Source organism: Chrysemys picta, chromosome 4, assembly GCF_011386835.1.
Source record: "Chrysemys picta bellii isolate R12L10 chromosome 4, ASM1138683v2, whole genome shotgun sequence".
In the NCBI taxonomy this organism is placed as follows: domain Eukaryota; kingdom Metazoa; phylum Chordata; order Testudines; family Emydidae; genus Chrysemys; species Chrysemys picta.
The window spans coordinates 124481093-124503836 of NC_088794.1; the positions used below are offsets into that span (position 1 = coordinate 124481093).

The window sequence follows — 22744 nt, forward strand, 5'->3', positions numbered from 1 at the left end:
CACATTGCTCTTGCCCGGAGGCACCGCCCAGCAACTCCCATTGGCCAATTCCCACCCAATGGGAGTGCGGAGCCGATGCTTGGGCGGTGTGTGGAGCCCTGTGGCCCCCTTGGCAAGTAGCTAGACCTGCTGCTGGCCGCTTCTGGGACGCAGTGCGGTGTCAGAACAGGTAGGAACTAGCCTGCCTTAGCCGGGCAGCACTGCCAACGGCTCTTTTAATGGCCCAGTTGGCAGTGCTGACCAGAGCCACTGCGATCCAGTGCCTTACGTTCCACGACCCAGTACTGGGTCACGACCCGCAGTTTGAAAACCATTGGTCTAGCTGACTTGGTGACAAAAACACCAGTGCCTGGTTTACACTAACTCTTTCACAGTTTTTAACACCAGAGGTTGCTAAAATATACATTACATTAGGGGCAGGAGAAAGACTGGGTCCACTACTTAGCAAGGAAGGAGAGCTAACAACAGACAACACCAAGAAGTCTGAGACATTTAATACTTATTTTGCTTCAGTTTTCACTAAAAAAGTTACTTGTGACCAGATGCTTAACACAATTAATATTAACACCAAGGGGGAAGGAACACAAGCCAAAAATAGGGGAAGAATAAGATAAAGAATATTTAAGTAAGTTAGATGTATTCAAGTTGGCAAGGCCTGATGAAATTCACCCAGGGTATTTAAGGAACTAGCTGAAGCAATCTCAGAACTATTAGTGATTATCTTCGAGAACTCATGTAAGACAGGTGAGTTCCCAAAGAACTGCAGAAGGGCAAGCATAGTACCTATCTTTAAAAAGGGGAATAAAGATGATCTGGGGAATTACAGGTCACTCGTTCTAACTTTGATATCTAGAAAGATAACTGGAACAAATTATTAAGAATGCAATATGTAAGCACCTAAAAAATAATAGGGTTATAAGCAGGAATCCTAGTTTTCCGTACTAGGAAAATCCAAAATTCGATGATTAAAAAAACCCATAAAAATCCGCATTTTTCAGCAATTGAAACACTGAACTTTAGTTTCCCTAACCACAATATATATAGGTATCAGTTGAACAAGTTTTATCGATATACAGTGGAACCCTGTCTATCCAACCCTCCATTATCCATCTCTGTGTTAACCAAACCACCAGCTGCCTGGGACTGACAGCAGCCAGGGGCTCCAGATAGGAAGCTCTTTGCCAATTCTCCTGATTATCCAAATTTCTGATTCTCCAATCTTGCCCCAGTCCCAATTAGATCACATAAACGGGGTTCCATTGTAAATTTAAAATGCATTAATTAATCAATCAATCACAAGAGTGGGAGGTTGCGCACACTGAATAAGTGACACTGGTACTTTCCGTAAAATTTAGTTGTTAGTTAAAATGTTTTGTTTCACAGAATGTAAAATCTAAATATTCTCTGAAAAAACACAAATTCCATGTTTTTCTGTGTCAAACAGATGTCTAGGATCCCTGGTTATAAGTAATAGTAAGAGATGGTTACTCACATTGTGCAGTAACTGAGGTTCTTCAAGATGTATCCCCCAGTAGGTGCTCCCCTCCAGGTGATGGTGCGTCCCTGCACCTTTGTTTGGAGAGTTTTACAGCAGTGCCTGTATGGGTCACGCTTGAGCGGTGCCTGCCTCACGCGCCATTGGCGCTTCATCTCGTGCGCATGCGCAACCTGAACTCCTCAGTTCCTTCTCTACCACGGTCTGTTTTAAACTCCGAAATAGAGGGGAGGAGGGTGGGTTGTGGAGCACCCACAGAGAGACACAACTCGAAGACCCTCAGTTACTGCACAAGGTGAGTAACCTTCTCTTCGAGAGAGAGATGTTCTTGTTAGTGCTTCACTCCACATGACTATAGAGCAGTGCCCTCCTAGGATGATAGGGGCTTCGGAGTTGGTAGAATAAGTGATGATAATACAGCTCGGCCCAGCGGAGTATCCTCCTTAGGGCCTTGCGTGATTGCGTCATGTTTGGCAAAGGTTTGTTTGGAGGCCCAGGTGGCAGCTTTGCATATGTCTATAAGGGGAACGTTGATTAGAAATGCTATTGACACTGATATGGATCTAGCAGAGTGTGTCTTGGTCCTCACTGGAGGTTGCGCCTTTAACTGATAGCATAGGTGAATGTATCAAGAGATCCACCTAGAGAGCCTCTGCATGGATATGGCGGTACCCTTAGACTGTTCTGTGATGGATATAAATAGTTTTAGTGAAGCTCTAAATGGCTTGGTTCTGTCCAAGTAGAAAACTAGTGTTCTTCTAACGTCTAGGGTGTGCATCGTAGCTTCAAATGCATTCTCATGTGGTTTGAGAAAAAAAGCTAGAAGACCTATAGGCTGGTTAATGTGGAAGGATGAATTTACCTTGGGGAGATTGCAATCACTCTTCTGCTCCAGACGGGCCTGTTAACACAACAAGAGGGTGAAATGCAACAGCCAAACATAGAGATGCTACACCTGAAAGCGTGGCTCCTCTATGGTTCTCTAATGGTGAACTAAGTTCTGAACAGGTCCAGTGGGTGCTACTCCACTGTAGAAAATATACTACACATAACACCTACCTACAAAAGTGGAAGAGATTTACAGCGTGGTGCCCCACCAACAAACCACTGCAACATCTGCACCTCTTAGATGGAAATCCCGACATCCTTGTTATGTACAGATACCACGATTGTCTTGGCCATGAGGGGGCTATTAGGATGACTCTGGCTTTGTCAGTCCTTATTTTCAGTATTATTCTGGGTAGTAATGGTATTGGTGGGAATGCATAGAGGAGGTCTGTGTTCCATGTGGTCCAGAACACATCCCACATAGATCGCCTTCCCAGACATCCTCTGGAGCAGAATTTCAGACAGTTGGTGTTGCGGGCAGTCACGAATAGATCTATTTGTGGGTGGCCCTATTTTCAGAATATACATTCCAGTATCGCGTTGTTTAATTCCCATTTATGGTCATGGGGAAAATGTCTGCTGAGTTCATCTGCTGTGGTGTTCTGGCATCCAGGTAGGCAGGAAGCCAAGATGTGGATATTGTGTTGGATGCACCAATTCCAGAGTCTCATAGTATCAGGTACATAGCAAGTGCAATCGGGCTCTTCCTTGCCTGTTTATGTAAAACATGCAAGTGATGTTGTCAGTCATTACTCTTATGTTTTGGTCTCTTATGAATGGTAGGAAGTGGAGGTAGACATTGCGAACGGCATGAAGTTCTAGCAGGTTTATGTGTAGCCCTGTCTCGGCTGTGGACCATAATCCTGGAATTGTGCAATGTTGCATGCGTGCTCCCCACCTTATGAGGGCGGGATCTGTTGTGATCACAAGTGATGGAGGAACTTGTGTAAATGGGATCCCCGAGCACAGTTTGTATGGTTAAGTCCACCAGTTAGTGAGTCCCTGACCTTGGGGGGCATCGTTAACCGTATGTTTAACCTGTGTTTGTTTGGTCTGTAGACGGTTGCAAGCCCTCCTTGTAGGCAAGGCATGTGCAGGCACGCATGTTTGACCACAAATGTGCATGTGGCCCAAAAGTTTTAGGCATGCGTGGGCTGTACCTAGGGTGACCAGACAGCAAGTGTGAAAAATCAGGACAGGGGGTGGGGGGTAATAGGTGCCTATAGAAGAAAATGCCCCAAATATCGGGACTGTCCCTATAAAATAGGGACATCTGGTCACCCTAGCTGTACCACACTGTGGATCTGAGTGTCTTTATCGTGTCGAATCTGTCTTGTGGAAGTGATGCTGCCACCAAGTCGAGGTAAGCAACGATGAATACTAACTGTTGAGCTGGTTCTATTGTCAATTTCTTTTATTTGTAAACCAAGACACTGGGAGCAATCTATTGTCATTTGGGTAGAGGAAATGGCGTCTGATCGAGTGTGTGACTTCAAAAGACAGTTGTCCAGGTAACGGAATATTATTATTCCTTGTTTTCTCAGTTGCACCATTACTATGGTGAGGATCTTTGAGAAAACGAGAGGTGCTGTTCACAGGTCAAAAGGTAAAACCTTGTATCGATAGTGGTCTGTGTCCAAAGTAAATCTCAGAAAACGCCTGTAGGTGGGGTGCATTGTAACATGAAAATAATCATCCCGCAGGTCGAGGGCTGAAAGCCAGTCCCTCTGCTCCAGCGCTGGTATTATTGTTAAGGCGACCATCTTGAACAGTTACTTTCTTACGAACTTGTTCAGTCGCCTGAGATCGAGGATAGATCACCCTCCCCCATTTTCTTTTGCATTAAAAAGTAGTGGGAATAAAACCCCTTTCCCCCTATGTTGCACAGGAACAATTTCCACTGCCCCTTATTGGAGATGATCTACCTCTTGGTGTAGCAAATGTTCATGAGAGGGGTCCCTGAAGAGGGATGGGGGGGGTGTAGACAGTAAAGAAATGGTGTAGCCCGAATGGATACTTCTAGGGTTCATTTGTCGATGGGACAGTGAGCAAACGGTCTCCAAATAGATGGATGGAGTGTGTAGGCGCTGGAATGTGGGAGAGGTCTTCCAGACCCTCGACCAAGCCTTCATATTTGTTGCTTAGAGGAAGGAGGTTGAGATGCTGGTGAAGGTTGGCACCATTGTGATCTCTGTCGTTGCTGATGTTATTCATAAGGCCTCTGGTGTTTCTGTGTATATTGAGTATCTATTCCTCTGATATGGTCGATACCTGTATTGTCTCTTTTTTGTGGCAGGAGTATGAATGCCAAGGGACTGGACATAGCGTGCAGTACCTCATTGGTTTTGGCTGCAAACAAATTTTTCTCAGGCGAGGGGGAGATCTTTGGATAGATTCTATATTTCCCATGGGAATGCTGAAGAATTAAACCACGAGGCTTGTCACATGACCACAGCTGTAGCGGTGGATGTGGCGACCCTGTCAGCAATGTCTAGTCAGGCCTGTAGAGCCATGCGTGCAATCATTTGTCCTTCGGAGACCAGTGATTTAAATTGTTGCCTCTTTTCCTCTGGAATCTTATTAATAAAGTCCATAAACTTTCCATAGTTTCTGTGGTCGTATTTGGCAAGTAGTGTGTCGGCGCCATTGCACTAGCAGCATTGGGCTGTGGCACAGAAATAGGAGCGGTTGTCGGTGCCATCTCCTTTAGTGCTGTCAGCGGTGCCGTGGTAGAGACAGGCAACTTAGAGCCGTTAGATGTCGCATCGGAGCACTGGGTTCCGGCGGCGGCCACCACGCAGACGGTGCAGGAGGTGCCCAGAGTCTAATAGGTGCTGAGCCGTGGTGCAGTCAGCACCAATGAGAGCGATTTGGTTGGCGATCAATTTGTGTTGGTCTGTTCTTTATGAGGCAAAGAGACTGGCCATTTTTGTGTGGATTTTTTGGTCTTCGAGGACCTTGGCAGTGAAGAGACGGGTGACTTATACTGGTCTTAATGACTTCTCCATCAAGATGACTTTCAGTCTCAGGTCTCTATCCCTGCATGCCCTAGCTTTCAGTTTGTTACAATGGGCACATTTCTGAGGAATGTGAGCTTCCCCTACATAACAAAACACATTGAGTGTGTCCATCTGACACAGACATCGCCTCTCTGCATGTTGTGCATATTTTAAATCCTGGTGAACCAGGCATTTTCCTAACCTAACACTAACTGTATTAAGGGACGGAGAAATAAAATTTTTCTTCCCTTCTTGTCCTCCCCCCGGTAGGGGACGCAACTCTAATAACTGAAACATAATGTATCTAAAACAATCCTAACTCACTAATTTATCTAAACTAATTAGTAGAAATGAAGGCTTTCAACAGGACTGCTGAGCTCCGTCTCAGGCCGGGGACAGTTGAGAAGGAACTGAGGAGTCCGGGTTGCATGTGAGCTAGATAAAGCACCAACGGCACACGAGGCAGGCACCTCGTGTGCCTGACCCATATGGGCACTGCTGCAAAACTCTCTAACCAAAGGCATAGGGACACACCATCACCTGGATTGGAGCACCCACAGACACATCTCTCGAAGAAGAAGTATGTATTCGTCAAGAACAAATCATGCCTAACTAATCTCATTTCCTTCTTTGACAGGGTTACTTGCCAACTGGATGGGGGGGGGGGGAGAAGGGGGAGAAGCTGCAGACATGATATATCTTGATTTTAGTAAGGCTTTTAACAGTTTCATACAACATTCTCATAAGCAAACTAGAGAAATATGGTCTAGATCAGTGATACTTAGACTAACGCACGCTAGCCACAAGTGGCTCTATAATCTATCTCCTGCAGCTCTTTGCAGCACAAGATTTAAAACTCTGTGGGATTTAGTTATTAACCAATCTAGGTTACTAATCAATCAGGATGCTTTTACTATGTTACACACAAACCTCAAAGAAGGAAAATACATTTTAACTTAGGCTTTTGATAGATTTTAAAAGAGCAATTCCAAAAATTAAGCACCCAAAATAGCTTTCTTGGGGGTTCAGCTTAAAGTTTACAAGCAAACAAAAGCATCCGGGGTTAGCACAGAGGAGATCCACAAGCCAAAATAAAAAATAAACCTGATTTTGTCTAGCTAAACATTCCCATCCCAAATAATTTCTTCTAGGTATGGAAGATGAGTTTTCAAGCCTTACATAGCATTGCTGCTCCATGTCTCTGCAGCCCAGAGAGAGCAACCACAGACAAAGGGAAATTTTCTTTTCCCATTTTAAAAAGTTCTAGCCTTTCCACTGTCTCTTTTGGTCAGGTACCCACTTTTTTTTTCTTTACCTGGGGGACTTTAACCCTTTACTGGTAAACCAAGTAAAGAACAGCTACCAAGAGGGATTTTACAGCTAACTGGTTGGCTGGGTGTCCATCAAAGGGAGCTACCCTCCTGCCCTTTATTTATCACATGCCACCTGCCCCGAAGCCAAGCCCCTGCCTGCCCCTTCTCTGAGGCCTCACCACCCACTCACTCCACCCTCACTCACTCACTCATTTTCACCAGGCTGGGGTAGGGGGTTGGATGTGGGGTTTTGGCTGTGGGTGCAGGCTCTGGGGTGCGGCCAGGGATGAGGAGCTTGGGGTGGAGGAGGGGACTCCGGGTAGGGGGGATGGTGCTGAGGGGTTCAGTGTGTGGGAGGGGGCCCTTGGCTGGGGCAGGGGATTGGGGTGCGGGAGGGGGTACGGGATCCGGAATGAGACCAGAAATGAGGGGTTCAGGGCAGTGGCGTAGCCAGGTTCTAAAATCAGGGGCAGCGAACACAAAAAAAGGTGCCACCCAACATATCAAATTACTAATTACATACTTTTAAATTCGTTATACATATTTATTTGTACTTAAAATAAAAACACAAGAATGATCCAGCTATGGAAGGGTTTGCACAGCCGGCATTTCACAGGAGAACTTTAGATTATACTTAGATATACTTTAGATTCTAGAAAGTAAATGACAGAATACAGTAGTTTATAATTGTCACCCTTTGCCCCCGGAGCAGAGCGGTGGCTCGGCTGCAGCAGAGCCATTCCCCGGGCTGCCGCTGCTCGCGGAGAAAAGATGCTGCTGAAGAAAGACCACGAGAAAAAAAATCCCTCCTCCCCCCCTTTTCCTTCCTTCTCCACCTCCTCCGCCGGCACCAGCTGGGGTTCAGAGCCACTAGGAGCTCTGCCCACCAGATTGTGACTTTTGTGCTGTTGTGTCGAGATCCCCTCGGATGTCCTGATGTGAGAAAACTGAAAGCTTGGAAGCAGTGTTAACTTCCAAGTGACAGGTGCCTACTGTAGTGCTGCACGCTTGGATTCCAGCCAATGGTTCCCTTATTTCTTTGTGGCATATTAATTATTATTAATAACAAGTCCAATAGGGCCTAGAAGCCTCAGGTGAAGTCAGGGCCCCGCTGTGCTAGAAGCTGTACATATAGAGTACAAAGAGTTTACAGAGGGTGGACAAAAGGAAGTATCCCTATGATTCGGGTTATGTTTACACTGGAAAAGGGAGGTGTAATTTCCGACTTGTGTAGACATACCCGTGCTAGCGTTGATCAAGCTAGTGTGCTAAAAATAGAAACAGAGCCATAGTGGTGCAAGGGGCTAGCCATCCTGAGTGTGATCCCACCTGAGACCCTTATTAAGCACTCAGGTGACTAGCACCTCCTGGTGCTCATGCCGTTCCACTTCTATTTTTAGCACTCTAGTTTGATCCGAGCTAGCACCAATATGACTCCTCCAGCTCGGCATGACTCCTCCAGCTCCAATGCAGACATACCTACAGATGGAGAACAGAGGCACAGTCAGACTAAGTGACTTGTTCAAAGTCACCAGGGAGTCACTGGCAGAGCTGAGAATTGAACGCATGTCTCCTGCTTCCATACAGTTGGATTGCCACTTCACCTGGAGGTCTCAGGACAGTAATAGGCTGATTAGGCCTCAGATGGAGTATTAAGTCCAGTTTGGGGCATCACTTTTCAGGAAAGATGTGGACAAATTGGAGAAAGTCCAGAGAAGAGCAACAAAAATTATTCAAGATCTAGAAAACATGACCTATTTTTCAAACATGAAGATTGAAAAAACTGGGTTTGTTTAGTCTGGAAAAGAGAAGACTGAGAGGGGACATGAAAGGTTGTTACAAGGAGGAGATAGAAAAATTGTTCTTCTTAACCTCTGAGGATAGGACAAGAAGCAATGGACTTAAATTGCTGCAAGTGAGGTTTAGGTTGGATATTAGGAAAAACTTCCTAACTGTCAGGGTGGTTAAGCACTGGAATAAATTGCCCAGGGAGGTTGTGGAATCACCATCACTGGAGATTTTTAATAAAGGTTAGACAAATACCTGTCAGGGATGGTCTAGATAATATTTAGTCCTGCCACGAGTGCAGGGGACTGGACTAGACGACCTCCTGAGGTCCCTTCCAGTCCTATGATTCTACTGTTGTAAATGCCCTGTGTCCCATGAGCATGGGCCATTAAAGACCTGCATGTTATTGTAGTGCATTGTGATGGTGTCACATAATGACTGTGCCCCAGGACACACAATAGTGCCCTGCAGTGAGGCGGCATAACAACTAAAGATGCAAACAATACAACACAGTATCATGGTGCCCTGGCTATCATGCCAGCAGGATACCAGTACTTGCCATTGATGCACTTCATGTGTTGTACTTTACAGAATACATACGTACAGACAGACCATTCATCCCAGCCTGAAATGCAGCTACTTCTGGGGTGGAACTTGGCTGGACAGAACAGGAGTGTTAAGCAGTGAGGAAGTGGACTCTTTAGTGATCATACATTGTCAGGACATTGGTTTTAAGCTTCCACTGAGAGATGGCGGCACAGTGTCCCCTGAGCATCGTGCTGCTGCGCTGGTTCAATACTGCATCACCAGCCCAGGAGCGAGAGCTCATCCAGAACGGCTCAGGAGGTGTTTGCCTTCCACATCGCGTGGCCGCCTCGCTCTGCATGGGGTTGCCGGGGGCCAACGGGGCTGCTGCTCCTCAGCCCCCACCCCCCCGCCGTGGTGGGGGGCTGCACTGCCACCCCTTTCCCTCCCAGCAGAGCCCACCCCCTGCCTGGGCGGCGTGCGCCAAGCAGGGCTTGGCTTAGCAAGCCGGGCAGCTGCGGGTGGGCGGGAGCCTCCTCCTCCTCATCTCCGGGGAGCCAGGCAACCAGACGACGACGCCTGCAGCCCCGGAGCAAGCGAGCAAGCAGGGCTGGGGATGCGAGAGGGCGGTGCGGAGCTGAGAGCCAGCCGGCGGCCGTACGCAAAACCCAGCTCCGGACTCCTAGTCCGGAGCCCAGTGCTGGCTGCGTGGAAAGGCGCCACTTTTGGAAAATGTGCTCAGGGGAAGCGACTGCTCCCCCTGCTCCAGCCCTAGCTACGCTACTGGTTCAGGGTGCAGGAGAGGGCTCCACTCTGGGGCTGCAAAAAAACCACCTCGATGAGAGTCATAAGGCTATTTGCACAGAGGCTCCAGCACTCTATTGCCAATGTAGACACTTGATTGCTTTCTGCGCTATAATTGGTCTCTGGAGCGGTCCCATAGTGCCTCAAGTGACCGCTCTGCTCATTGTTTTGAACTCGGCTGCCCTGGAGACATGCACCCCTCCCCTTTCAAAGCACCGTTTCTGATAGCCCTTGCGTGCTGTGCTGATCTGCTCCACGACACAAAGCAAACCATTAATGTGGAATGCTCATGCTGTTGAACACAGAGAGAGGTGTGTGTGTGTGCGCGCACAGAGGGGTGTGTGTGTGTGTGTGAGATTGCTGTCCAGGGAGGGAGGCGGGAGCTGATGTCAGGGTTTCCCCCTTCCCCCAGGACTGGGTTGCTTCCTGCTGCTGTCTGAACTTACAAGATAGCATGCTGGCACACACTGTCACCCAAAACACACTCTCTCTCTCCCTCCCCTCCAAACACACACACACACTCCCTCCCCCCCCACTTCAGTTGAAAAGCTGCTGTCAATGTAGTAGGATGCGCATGGAACAATGGGATTGGGAAACCTGCATCATGTGATGCTGTGCCTGCCCCATGAGGCATTGAAACCCCTTCCCAAAGCACCCTGCGGCCAGTTGCACAGTGGGATAGCTACCACAATGCACTGCTGTCTTTGCCATTGCAAGAGCTGCTAATGTGGATGCACTCCAGTGTCACAAGGAGCAGTGTGTGGACACACAACAGTGGTTTAATTCCAGTGTTTTAATAAAAGTGGTATAACTTGTGGCGCAGAAACTTGCCAGTGTAGACATATCCTTAGATCAGATATTTAAAAACACTTCTAACTATATGGATAGTTAAGCAATGGAATAAGTTACCAAGGGAGTTTGTGAAGTCATTTGAGATTTTTAAGAACAGGTCAGACAAACACCTGCCAGAGATGATTTAGGTATACTTGGTCCTGCCCCACCCAGCATGAACAGTGGGACTAGATGATCTTTCAAAGTCCTGTTAAGACCTACATTTCTATGATTCCATAAAGCATGGATGGGGAAAGGAATTAAAAGCACAGGGCAAGTACCAGAGGAAAGACAGTAGGAAAAGTTTCCACTGAAATCACTGGAATTTTTAGCTAAGAATACAACTGCAGGACATGGATTTTGAATTATTCACACCCTCCCCCATCACTGATGCTTGGTCAACTTCGAATTAAAACAAAAGTTAATTGATAGTGTTCATCCTGAAATGTAAGGAAACCAAAAATCAAAGAGAACTGATCTTTTCTTGTAGGGTCTCACTCAGTGGCAAGTCCAGGGGGACCACTAGAAAAATTCACTATTTGACACTTTTTAAGCACCAACCCTTTTCATATGAATCTTTAGATCATCTGGCATGTAAATATCTTGTGACTCCAGCTACAACAGTGCCATGCAAACATCTATTCTCACTTTCACGTGACACTGTAAACAAGAAGCAGGCAGCATTATTTTCTGGAAATGTAAACAAACTTGTTTGTCTTAGCGACTGGCTGAACAAGAAGTAGGACTGAGTGGACTTGTAGGCTCTAACGCTTTACACTGTTTTATTTTTTAATGCAGAGTTTTTTTGTACATAATTCTACATTTGTAAGTTAAACTTTCATGATAAAGAGATTGCACTACAGTACTTGTATTAGGTGAATTGAAAAATACTATTTCTTTTGGTTTTTACAGTGCAAATATTTGCAATCAAAAATAAATATAAAGTGAGCACTATACACTTTTGGTTTTTACAGTGCAAATATTTGCAATCAAAAATAAATATAAAGTGAGCACTATACACTTTGTATTCTGTATTGTAATTGAAATCAATATATTTGAAAATGTAGAACACATTGAAAAATATTTAAATAAATGGTATTCTATTAATTAATCGCACGATAAATCACGATTAATTTTTTTAATCATTTAACCCTAATAAGCATACATTTAAACATTTGGCTGAACTGTGGCATAAGGCAATGAGAAACGTCTTCCCAAAACCAACTAGCTAGTGATCATGTTAATTTGATTTTATTATTGTATTACACATTACATAGCATTAGCTTTTGATTAGGCTAAACAAGTCAAGCTCCTCGAGTCTCCTCTTCTAAGACATAATTTTCCATTCCTCTGATCATCCTAGTAGCCCTTCTCTGTACCTGTTCCACTTTGAATTCATCTTTCTTAAACATCTGCACACAGCATTCCGGATGAGGTCTCACAAGTTCCTTGTATAATGGTAATCACACTTCCCTATCTGTAGTGGAATTACCTCGCCTGGTGCATCCCTAGGATTGCATTGGTCAATATAGTTTGCTCATCCTAACTCAACTCTTCTACACCTTTTGGGAAGAAAACATTAATTTGGAATTTCTGTCTTAATAAAGATTGTAAAATCATTCATGAAATATGGTTTCATAAATTTTTGGTAGATAATGGTTTTTCCATGTATTTTCTAAATCCTAGCACTTAGCATTTAGACTTCTAAGGTTTCAATACTTCATCTTTTTTCTTACAAGAAAATGCATGCCTATAAGATCTTCACTGGTTTCTGTACAAGAATGTATACTTTTCTTTTTAAAAGAAAATCTGGGTACAGCTGCTGAGCAAAGGGACAGTTAAATGGATCAACTGGTCTAATTTAAATAAGAGTGTTTTGCCTAAGTAAGCAGCAATGCATACCAGGTATCAGAGGACAGGGTCCAGCTCCTTCAATAGCTGAAAAAGTCTTTTTATATTTGCCAACTGTTTGTGACTGACACATACATAAATAAATATAAAAACAAGTGAGAGCCTGATTCTCAGTAATGCTCAGCACATTAGAAAACCTGACCTTGAGTTTCCAAGATATGCAGGAAGAAACACTCCATAGCAGAGGACTGCATCAAGCAACAAGCTTCTCTGTTTATGCAACAGATTTTTCAGAGCTACATGATTACTACTACTTATTGGAGCTGGAGTGATTTCTGAAAAATATTATGCATATGTATTTATTCAGGTTTTTAAGTGAATATGCTTCATCAGGTAATTCTGATAACACGTTAATTGAAACTAATTCAGAAGCAATGCCAGATTAGAAAGAATCTAGTGACACAACCGACATTTAAAGATTTCATACAATTTCATAATTACCTTTGCTTCATGAAGAAGCAGAAGGCAAAGGACCCCATTACACTATAACATCAACATACTCTCGCCCAAGCCTATATGCAAAGACAAAACACAAAACAAATGCTACAAAGAAAGCAACTCAAATTTTGCAGATTCCCCGCTTCACCACAGTTTGAGAGCTGTTGTCATCTATAGTCTTATCTGTAACAAAGCCTTGTTGTAAGATAAACAAGCACATTCATCCAATTTTCCTAATTGCCTATCATCGATGTTCATATAACCCTAACATGAAAACAATGATTTATAAGTATAGTTTTAACAAGTCTATTGAAACCTTTTTAGTGAAAAGGTCTTAGACTGAATTCCTATAAACTTGATATTAAGGCCAGGGCAAAGTAAAATATACACTCAAGTAATTTTGGAGTGAAATATTAAAAGGGCACAAAGTAAAACATTGGTCACTATTTAAAAAGTTAACAATTCAGTATTCAGTTCCGGTCAGTCCAAGTTAAAAAAAGATACAGCAGAAAAACAGATGGGATCAAGAGACAGGTGGCAAAATAATAAATTAGAAAATCTTCATCAACCCTCATTATTCAAATTACATCAAAATCTCACATCTTTACAGACACTGCCTAACTCCACCCATTTTAGTTATTTATTTTGATTTGAAAGGTATTAATGAAACAAAGTGATATTCTGGCCTTACTGAAGTCAATGGGAGTTTTGCCAGTTAGGGGGTAAGATTTCACACAGTATTTTTTCAGAAAAAAAAAAAACCCACACACACCAGCAAACCAGTCTATGTAGTCTAAAATGACTACGGATTCAACAACAAATACCAGAAGTGTACTTTAAACCTAGGGTGCCAAGTTTTCAATAGCTTAAAAAAATGAACTCCTTTGTTCATTTTCTGTAATGTTTGAGATTTATTTCTACGCCTATATTCAGTAGAATTTTTACTTCACAAAATTATGAATGAACTCCCATGCACAGTCTAAAAGGTTCTACAGAGTAGGCACAACGGAGATTATACATATACATACTGTTGATCTTCATGCATATTTATCCTGCAGCATAATGTTAAAATAAGTGACGACTGAAGAGATTTGAAAAAAAATTTATAAAATCAAATGTTTCAATTTATTTTCTATTTCTTTTTCTTGTAATCTGCATTATTAACGTTTCAACACAAAAGACAGACATTTCACAGATATTTATAAGTTTGATATTTTAAGTTCTTACAGTTAATAAAGAGCTGTAAGAAAATATTTCACTCATTCTATTTAATATTCCCTATTTCATTCTAAACATATATTTTTGAGGGGAAAATTAAATGCAAGTTAAGATAAATACTATCTGGATAGAAAAATTAATAGATAATGTTTTCACCCCTCAGCTCATATCTACAACCAAAATATTTCTACTACAGTAATAAAAAGTAAAGATTAGATGCTCGTCAGCTTCATTTTCTGACTTTTTTGACATTATGATCAAGAACAAAAAAAACCCCTAAATTCAAATCTTACCCATTTTTGAAATACAAGACATGTGCTCTTTGGAGTCCTGTTTCTAGGAAAAATCCCAGTTCCTGTTCATGCACTGCAGACCCCGGTTTAGGGCTTCTGTTTTGTATATTGGTAATTATTACCTAAGAAAACACACAAGTGAAATAAAATTAAATGAAATACAGATGAAACATTCTATTCTTATTATTTGAGAGCATGTGGGGTAGAACAAAGAAGCTGGCGCTCGATAATGTTGTTGAGAGAGCCTTCTTCACTCCATTCTCCTGCTGTCTAGGAGAGCATTTCTATATCTGTCTCACTGATTTTCCATCTTTTCAAATCTCTTCTCAATACCTTCCTTCACTGTGACTTTTAATTTATTCTTCCTTCTTCTATTATTCTCACTGCAATTATATTATTTAATTTTTAATGCATTTTAGGATGCAATATATGAAAAAGTATTCAAAGCAAAATAATGTATAGCTTATAAAATATATAGTTACAACATGCTTCAGTAATAGTAGATGGCAGTGCTTAGTTCCTCTTGGCATCAGCCCCTACACATAAATGGTTTAGTTCCAATTACAAAAATTAATACATAGGCACTACCAAGCTCAGATAAAATAGGTGAGTCAAGTACACAGAAATACAAACTAATGTAAAAATGCATGGAGATTAGTGAGATACTCAAAAGTAGTGTCCCCAGGTGGTTCAAAAAGAGTGAAATACAGAACTTGAGTCCCTTAATATTTGTGCTGACATTGCCCTTTTAGCCAAAGCTTCTTTGAAACTGCTGTATGGCTTGGATTTTCATTTATACAGTCTATATTTTATCAGTCATGAAAAACCAATAATGAAAGACATTCTAGAGGAAACTATTTCAATAAATCCATTATGTGAAAATGAACACTGACAATTCCATATGCGCACTTGCTTTAAAAATATTATAGGCAAAATATAGCCCCTCTTTCCCAATTGCTAACAATGTGTTGTTTCCCTTTTCCTTCACTTATACCAAGATTAAAATATTTTTAGAAGTAGATTTGTGGAGTAACTACTGTCCTCCTTCAATGCAGCTTGCATGAAATACTTGTCATTGAAGTAGACAATCTCTCTGACATCCTGAATTGACTTTTCTTAAAACAGAACAGTTCTTTATAGACATCCACAAAAGAACACTCGTTTGACTAACTGGTCCTCTGGTTACAATTTCATGTATCATAATGAAATTGGATGAACATTTAAATGTTAGCAGAATCTGAATGAAAATACCCTATCTTATCGAACACAATGAACCCTATTTACTATAGTTTTCCATCCACATTACACTATCTATAATGCTGTTAAGTAGAGTTATTATTGTATCTGAGAGAATACTAACTTTCTACAAAAACTCAATCCCTATGTCTAATCCAATCATAAATTCATTAGGCATGCTGAAGTCTAAACACTAGACACTATAAAACAGCAGAAATTGTCTAAAATTAAAAAAAATTCAGCTGTGATTCTAACTTAAAGTGCACTGTGAATGTGACTGGTAACTTATCTCTTCCCTCATATTCATATTTAATAATTTTTAGGGAGTGCTCTCCACCAGGAAGTTCAGGGCAAAGGACATGTTTTCTAATGTACTTGCCATCTATGAGATCTGGTACATTCCAAAAAGGTAGAAAATTGTTCAGGAATAGTTTGCAGCATCCAGACAAGGAAAAAAGTCAGATGAAGAGAAATCTCACCGTCCCTCACAATACAAATACCGGACCCAATCCTGCTCTCACTGAAGCCACTGGCAAACCTACTATTAATTTCAATGACAGTACCATTATGTCCACTGGTTGCACTGGCTTTATGTATGTGCCAATATGAAACCAATTATACACCAATACCCTGTGATGAACAGGTTAACTGTACAAGTATTTAAGATATGGTCTATGGACTGACTAAGGCTGTTAGAAAAAACTGCTCTAAAAATAAGCCATTTTAAAAACTTACTGTAAATATGTCTTCTTACAAAAGGTATTCCTCTAGGCTATAAACAGGACTATTTGGTTAATCTCACCCATAGAACCAGAGAGGTAACTGATTGATTGAAGTACTTGGAAGCTCCTGCTGTTCCCCCTATACCATCTTGGCAAGTCCATCACAACTCCTGTTTAAAATCTTAAACCATAAAACACTATAAACATATGTGCAAAAGTGGGGAAGAATCTAGATGAGATGATTTCCTATTATAAAAAAATTGCATGTTTCAATGATCTGTTGTCATTCACAGAAATTCATCTAGGCTGGAAACAGGACTGTTGGGAAATCACAAGCAGTCCAACCAGAAAAAGGGGAGGAAAAGCAGTGAAGACTTAGAGACCCACATACTATGAGACCCAGAGACTAAAGGCAGCATCTGATGAGGATGCCACATGTGCTTTGTAATGTTTGGTAAAAGTATGTGGAAGTTGCCAGGTAGCCACACTGCAGATCTCATAAGTAGGGCCCAACCAAATTTATGGCCATGAAAAATACATAATGGACCGTGAAATCTGGTGTCCACCAGTGAAATCTGGTCTTTTGTGTGCTTTTTTTACACTATACTATAAAGATTTCATGGGGGAAGATCGGCATTTCTCAAATTGTGGGTCCTGACCCAAAAGGCAGTTGCAGGGGGTTGCAAGGTTATTTTAGGGGGGATGTGGTATTGCCATCCTCACTTCTGCACTGTCTTCAGAGCTGGTTGGCCAGAAAGCGGCGGCTGTTGGCCAGTCGCCAGCTCTGAATGCCACCCTTACTTCTGTGCTGCTGCCTTCAGCGCTGAGTAGCAGCTGCTGACCAAGGGCCCACCTCTGAAGGCAACAACGCAGAAGTAAGGGTGGCCATACCATTCCATGCCATCCTTACCTGCTGCTGGCGGCGGTGTTGCCTTCAGAGCTGGGCTCTCGGACAGTAGCAGGGCAGAAATAAGGGTAGACGTACTGCAACCCCCCCTAAAATAACCTTGTGATCCCTCCAAAATTCCTTTTCGGGTCAGGACCCGTACAATTACACCACCATGACATTTCATATTTAAATTCTAAAATTTACAATTTCTAAATTAATGTGACCGTGAAATTGACCAAACTGGACTGTGAATTTGGTAGGGCCCTACTCATAAGATGGGGTCAGGAGAGGAATACACAAGTTTTGGTTGACTGGTGCAGTGGGGTTCAATAGTCCAGCAAATTCATAGGTGCAGGACAGATCTCCTTTGCTTGCTGCATGCCCAGAGACCCTACTTTTATCCCTGTCTTGCTCCGTTATTCCTCTCCAGGGACTGTGGAAGAGCTGGTCACTCATCTCCCTTAGCACAGAGAATCTCAGGGGAGGCACTGCCTTCAATGTGCTCAGTCATGGTGTGAGCAGGGTGGATAAAAATCAATGATTTAAAAAAAAAAATCGGTTTTTATTTAAATCGGATTTTTGAGAAAAAACTATCTAAAGATAGTTTTAATTAAGATACATTATAGCTCAAAGATATCTCATCATGGAATAGGGATTATAAATTCTAAAGTATGAGACAAGTTTTGTAAATGAGTTCCAATAGTTCATGGATTAGGGACCCAATCTTAAGGGCTTTCAGGGGCTTCTGTATATATTATTTAGGTTAATCTTTCTACTTAGAGTCATGGTAGATGGTGCTCAGTCTAGAAGATACCATCAGAGATGCTTAGTTTTGCAGTTCTCAACCTGTGGATTTGTGTCTCCGAGATAACATGCTTGTTAACAGCAAAAATGGAAGGAACTGAGAGAGACTATGCAATGACAGTTAAATTAGAAGCATTAAAAAAAACAAATGGGACAAGTACTATCTCCAGCTCATTTTCTTGCAAATATTCTCAATACTCAGTACAAGGGTACTGCTGAAGAAGAGAAGTTGGCTATGACATGGACATCCAGCAATCATCCCTCCATAATGCCAACTATAATAAACTTCAGAGCTAAGGGTGAGCCATTCAAGAAAGATATGTTTGCTGATGATGTTTTAAAGAAAGTCACACCAGTGAACTGGTGGAAGTCACTTAAGCACTTGGATTCAGAGACAGCTGAAGTGATAATCTCACTTTTAACAGCAGTAGCTTCTTCTGCCGGTGTAGAAAGAATATTTTCTTCCTTTGGACAAATTGAGAAATTGTTTGGGACCTGAAAAAAGCAGGAAAGCTTGTTTTTCTTTTCCAGATTATGAATAAACAGGAAAACGAAAGTGAAGACAACTGAGTTAGCTGCAGAAGCCAATATTTTAAGTTTCACACAGTCTATTTAATTTTTGTGTTTTTTTTAAATATTTCATTTAACTATTTTAGTTAAAAACAATTTAACAAAAACAAACCTGATTTTAAAAAACTTGAATGTTTAAATTCAAAATTTCATATGCTTGTTTTGTTAAAATAGGATATATTTGCTGTTGAAGAAAAAAATCCAGAATACATAACTTTGTTGTTTTAGTTAAATAAAACAATGTAAATGTCTGTCCAATTATGTTCTCTTCCTAATACAGCATGACAAGAAAATCCTCCAAATATTAATGATTAACCTGTTGAATTGGAGATAGTTCACCTCCCAATGACTTCATAAATACCTGCTTCAATTACCTTTGGTAAATGAAATAACCAAACAATCATTCATTTTCTGATATAGCTGTAAAACTAATCTGAAAAGTTTTCAAAATAAATCTCTTTAAAAATGTATAGTGTGTACCTTCTAAAAATGAAAACTACATCTATCTCTGAGTTGTGAAGAATATGTATTAAAGTTATAACAACCAACAAGAATGCACTTTTATGTAGAAATCCATGATTAAATCGAGTATTCCTGATTAGTGATTTAAATCAATTTGATTTAAATCAAATCTACCCTGGGTGAGAAACTCTTCCTAGTTTGTGCTGACCACAGTTCGGAGCTGGGAATATCGCCTCTCCAACCAGAGGTAACCATCACCAGCTTCCAGGGGTCACAGCACTGATCATAGAGAACAACTCCTACACTGAGGCCTGGGTCTGGAGCTGCTGAAAGAGCAGAGAGATGGAGGCAGAGAAGAAAAGCTGGAAAGGACTGTGGTCTTCCCTAGGAGCTCAAAGCAAAGGTGCACAGGGAAAGCAGAGAAGAGTTTTGAGGCACTCTTCCAGGCTGATTTACGAGGAACAGCTTCAAACATCAGAAACCTTGAGGAGTCAGCTGCTTTTCTGATCTGATGGGCATGACCAGCATAACCAGACTAGAGGGTTTTCTATATATGTGAATAATCATACATAGCTATAAAAGGAACAAAGAAAGGAAGATGAGAGTGGGATCACTACGGGGGCAGAGGTAAGGTAATTTGGGCACCATAACTATGAATTTCCACATTTCTAAATATTTAAGTTTCTTGCAAGTTTATTATAAACTGAATTTCCTAGGTCTCTAACATGCTGGGTGCTATTAATTCTAACAGCTTGAAGGGCAATACATGCTCATAACATTCCCATAGGCCTGCAACCTTAACTTCACCTTTCAACTTTTTTTTTGGTATGGTATTAAATTGAGGATTGGTTGCCACAACATTTAGATCTAAAGTGCGATAGCGCCAAACAAAACATTTCAATATTCAGCAAAGACCTAAGAAATTGAAGGGCAAGGAACGGAATTTGTATTTGAGAGTTTCCAAAATCTCCTACCTCTTTGGGATAAGCGGTGGTACTATCAGTGACTGATAGGAGCTGTCTCCAAAGGTGCTGACCTAGCCAAGCCATGGTCAGCTGGCTTTTAAGAAGAAAATCTCAAAAATGTAGGACTGGAAGGGACCTTGATAGCTCATCTAGTCCAGAACCCTACACTGAAGCAGGACTAAATATTATCTAGACCAGGGTTTCTCAAATTTCATTGCACCACGACCCCCTTCTGACAACAAAAAATACTTCATGACCCCTTTGGGGGAGAGGGGAGAGGCGAAGTCGAAACCCGAGCCCCTCCATCCTGGGGGGAAACAACTGGGTGTGGGAGGGGCTGTAACCTGAGCCCAGCTGCCCAGGGCTGAAGCCAAAGCCTGAGCCCCACCACCAATATATCCCAGAATGATATTCAGGGTTTGGGGTGGGTTGTTTGTTTGTTTTTGTTTTGCACAGCATGACACTGATGACTCATATTAAGTTTGGGATCCACTATAACACCCAGAACTCTTCTGCAGTACTCCTTCTTAGCAAGCCATTTCCCATTTTGTATTTGTGCAACTGATTATTCCTTCTTAAGTGTAGTACTTTGCATTTGTCCTTATTGAATTGCATCCTATTTATTTCAGACCATTTCTCCAATTTATCAAGATTATTATGAATTCTAATCCTGTCCTCCAAAACACATGCAACCCCTCTCAGCTTGGTATCATATTCAATCTTTGGAACTGCATTCTCCATGCCATTATCCAAATAATTTATGAAGATACTGAACAGAACCCAGGCCCTGTGGGATCTGTCCTTCCAGCCTGACTGTGAACCATTAAATAACTGCTCTGAGTATGTTTTTCAAACCAGCTGTGCATCCATCTTATAGTAGGTTCATCGAGACTATATTTCTCTAGTTTGTTTATGAGAAGGTCACATGAGACAGTACCAAAAGCCCTACTAAAGTCAAGCTATATTACCTGCACTACTTCCCCCATCCATAAGGCTTGTAACCCTGTCAAAGAAGGGTATTAGGTTGGTTTAACATGACTGGTACTTGAAGAATCCATGTTGCCTGTTACTTATTGTCTTATCTCCTAGGTCCTTAGAAATTGATCGTTTGATTATTTGCTCCATTAGCTTTCCGGGTACCAAAGTTAAGGTGACTGGTCTACAATTTCCTGGGTTGTTCTTATTCCCCTTTTTATAGATAGGTACTATATTTATTCTTTTTCAGTCCTCTGGGATCACTCCCGTCCTCCATGAGTTCTCAAAGATAATCTCAAATGGCTCAGAATACTCTTCATCCAGTTCCTTAAATATTCTAGGATGTATTTTGTCAGGCCCTTCTGATTTGATGACATCTAACTTGTATCAGTAATTTTTAACTGAGAACATTCACTTTATGTTCCATTGTTGTTTGCAGTGTTTGTCCCAGTATAGTAGAGAGACAAGGTGAAGTAATATCTATTATTGGACCAAGTTGTGTTGGTGTAAGAGACAAGTTTTTGAGCAACACAGAGTTCTCCTTCAGGAACTCTGTACAGCTTGAAAGCTTCTCTCTTTCATCAACACAAGTTGGTCCAATAAAAGATATTAACGCACCCACCTTGTGTCTCTAATGTTCACTTTAGACATGCCAGAAGTGCATCCTTCTCCCAATCTATTAGCAAGCTAGTACGAAGGCCTTCCTTATCCCTGTGTCAAGTTTCAGCACCAAGCTGTCAACACTGACATACCCTACAAAGCAACTGTGTGCAAGTGAAATACTATCTTAAGCATTTTTCTGTGTCCACCACTATTGTATCTAAGTGCCTATAATGTAGCTTGATGATAGAAGGGCAGCTTCTCAACTACTTCAGAGGGTTTCTGAAAAAGTGATCTATTTTACTGCACATTGCAACCAGTTACAAAATTAAATTTGGCAACATCCATCACATTATTAATATAAGACTAATTTTAAGTATGATTTCCTGTGGCTACTGAACTGATTTAACACACACTCTAGGGTTCCTTCATTACACACATTTTACAAGAACAAGTAGTTTCTTATCTTAGAGAATACGGGGAGACAAAGAAAAGATTAAGGGAAATACATATAATCCAAGTTCAAAGCAGAAAAGAAAACAAGTTCCTTATCAAAATATATTTCAGGGAGAAAGGAAAACCAGGTCTCTGATGGGATTGATAACAGGATAATTGCTAAGGAGATTGGCAGTAGGATAAAGGGCGTGATTCTGATCTCACTTTTGCTGGTTTTGCACTGATGTAACTAAAATGACTTTAGTGGTGCTGCTTCAGAATCAGGCCCCCAACATCTTGCATCTGTAGGAGATGGTTCAGTTACAGCGTGATTTAGTAATGACTTTCTAGGTCTAAGACCAGAACGGACCACTACAATCATATAGTCTGACTACCTCCATACACAGGCCATAGATTTTTCCCTAGAAACTGGATTAAACCATGTCTTTTTGAAAGATATCTAATCTTGTGTAAAAGACTCCAAGTGAGGTTGAGTGCACCACCTTCTCTGGTAAACCATAAATTAATTTCCTGAATGTTATGCATTTAAAATCTCAACCATTAATGTTCATTAGCACACTTT

The 22744-nt window shown here is 41.7% G+C and overlaps 1 protein-coding gene across 11 annotated transcripts in view; it reads right to left on the minus strand.

Annotated features, from left to right (window-relative positions):
- The window catches only part of TTC7B (tetratricopeptide repeat domain 7B), a 326149-nt gene that overhangs the window by 237618 nt on the left and 65787 nt on the right, over nucleotides 1-22744 (minus strand). For all 11 annotated transcript variants that reach the window (XR_010601134.1, XR_010601135.1, XM_042858600.2 and 8 more), the window contains one exon: nucleotides 14504-14625. Coding sequence is in view for 7 of the 11 variants with exons in the window: in XM_042858600.2 (XP_042714534.2) it covers nucleotides 14504-14625 (122 nt within the window). In the remaining 4 variants the exon portion in view is untranslated. The remainder of the gene's footprint in view (nucleotides 1-14503; nucleotides 14626-22744) is intronic.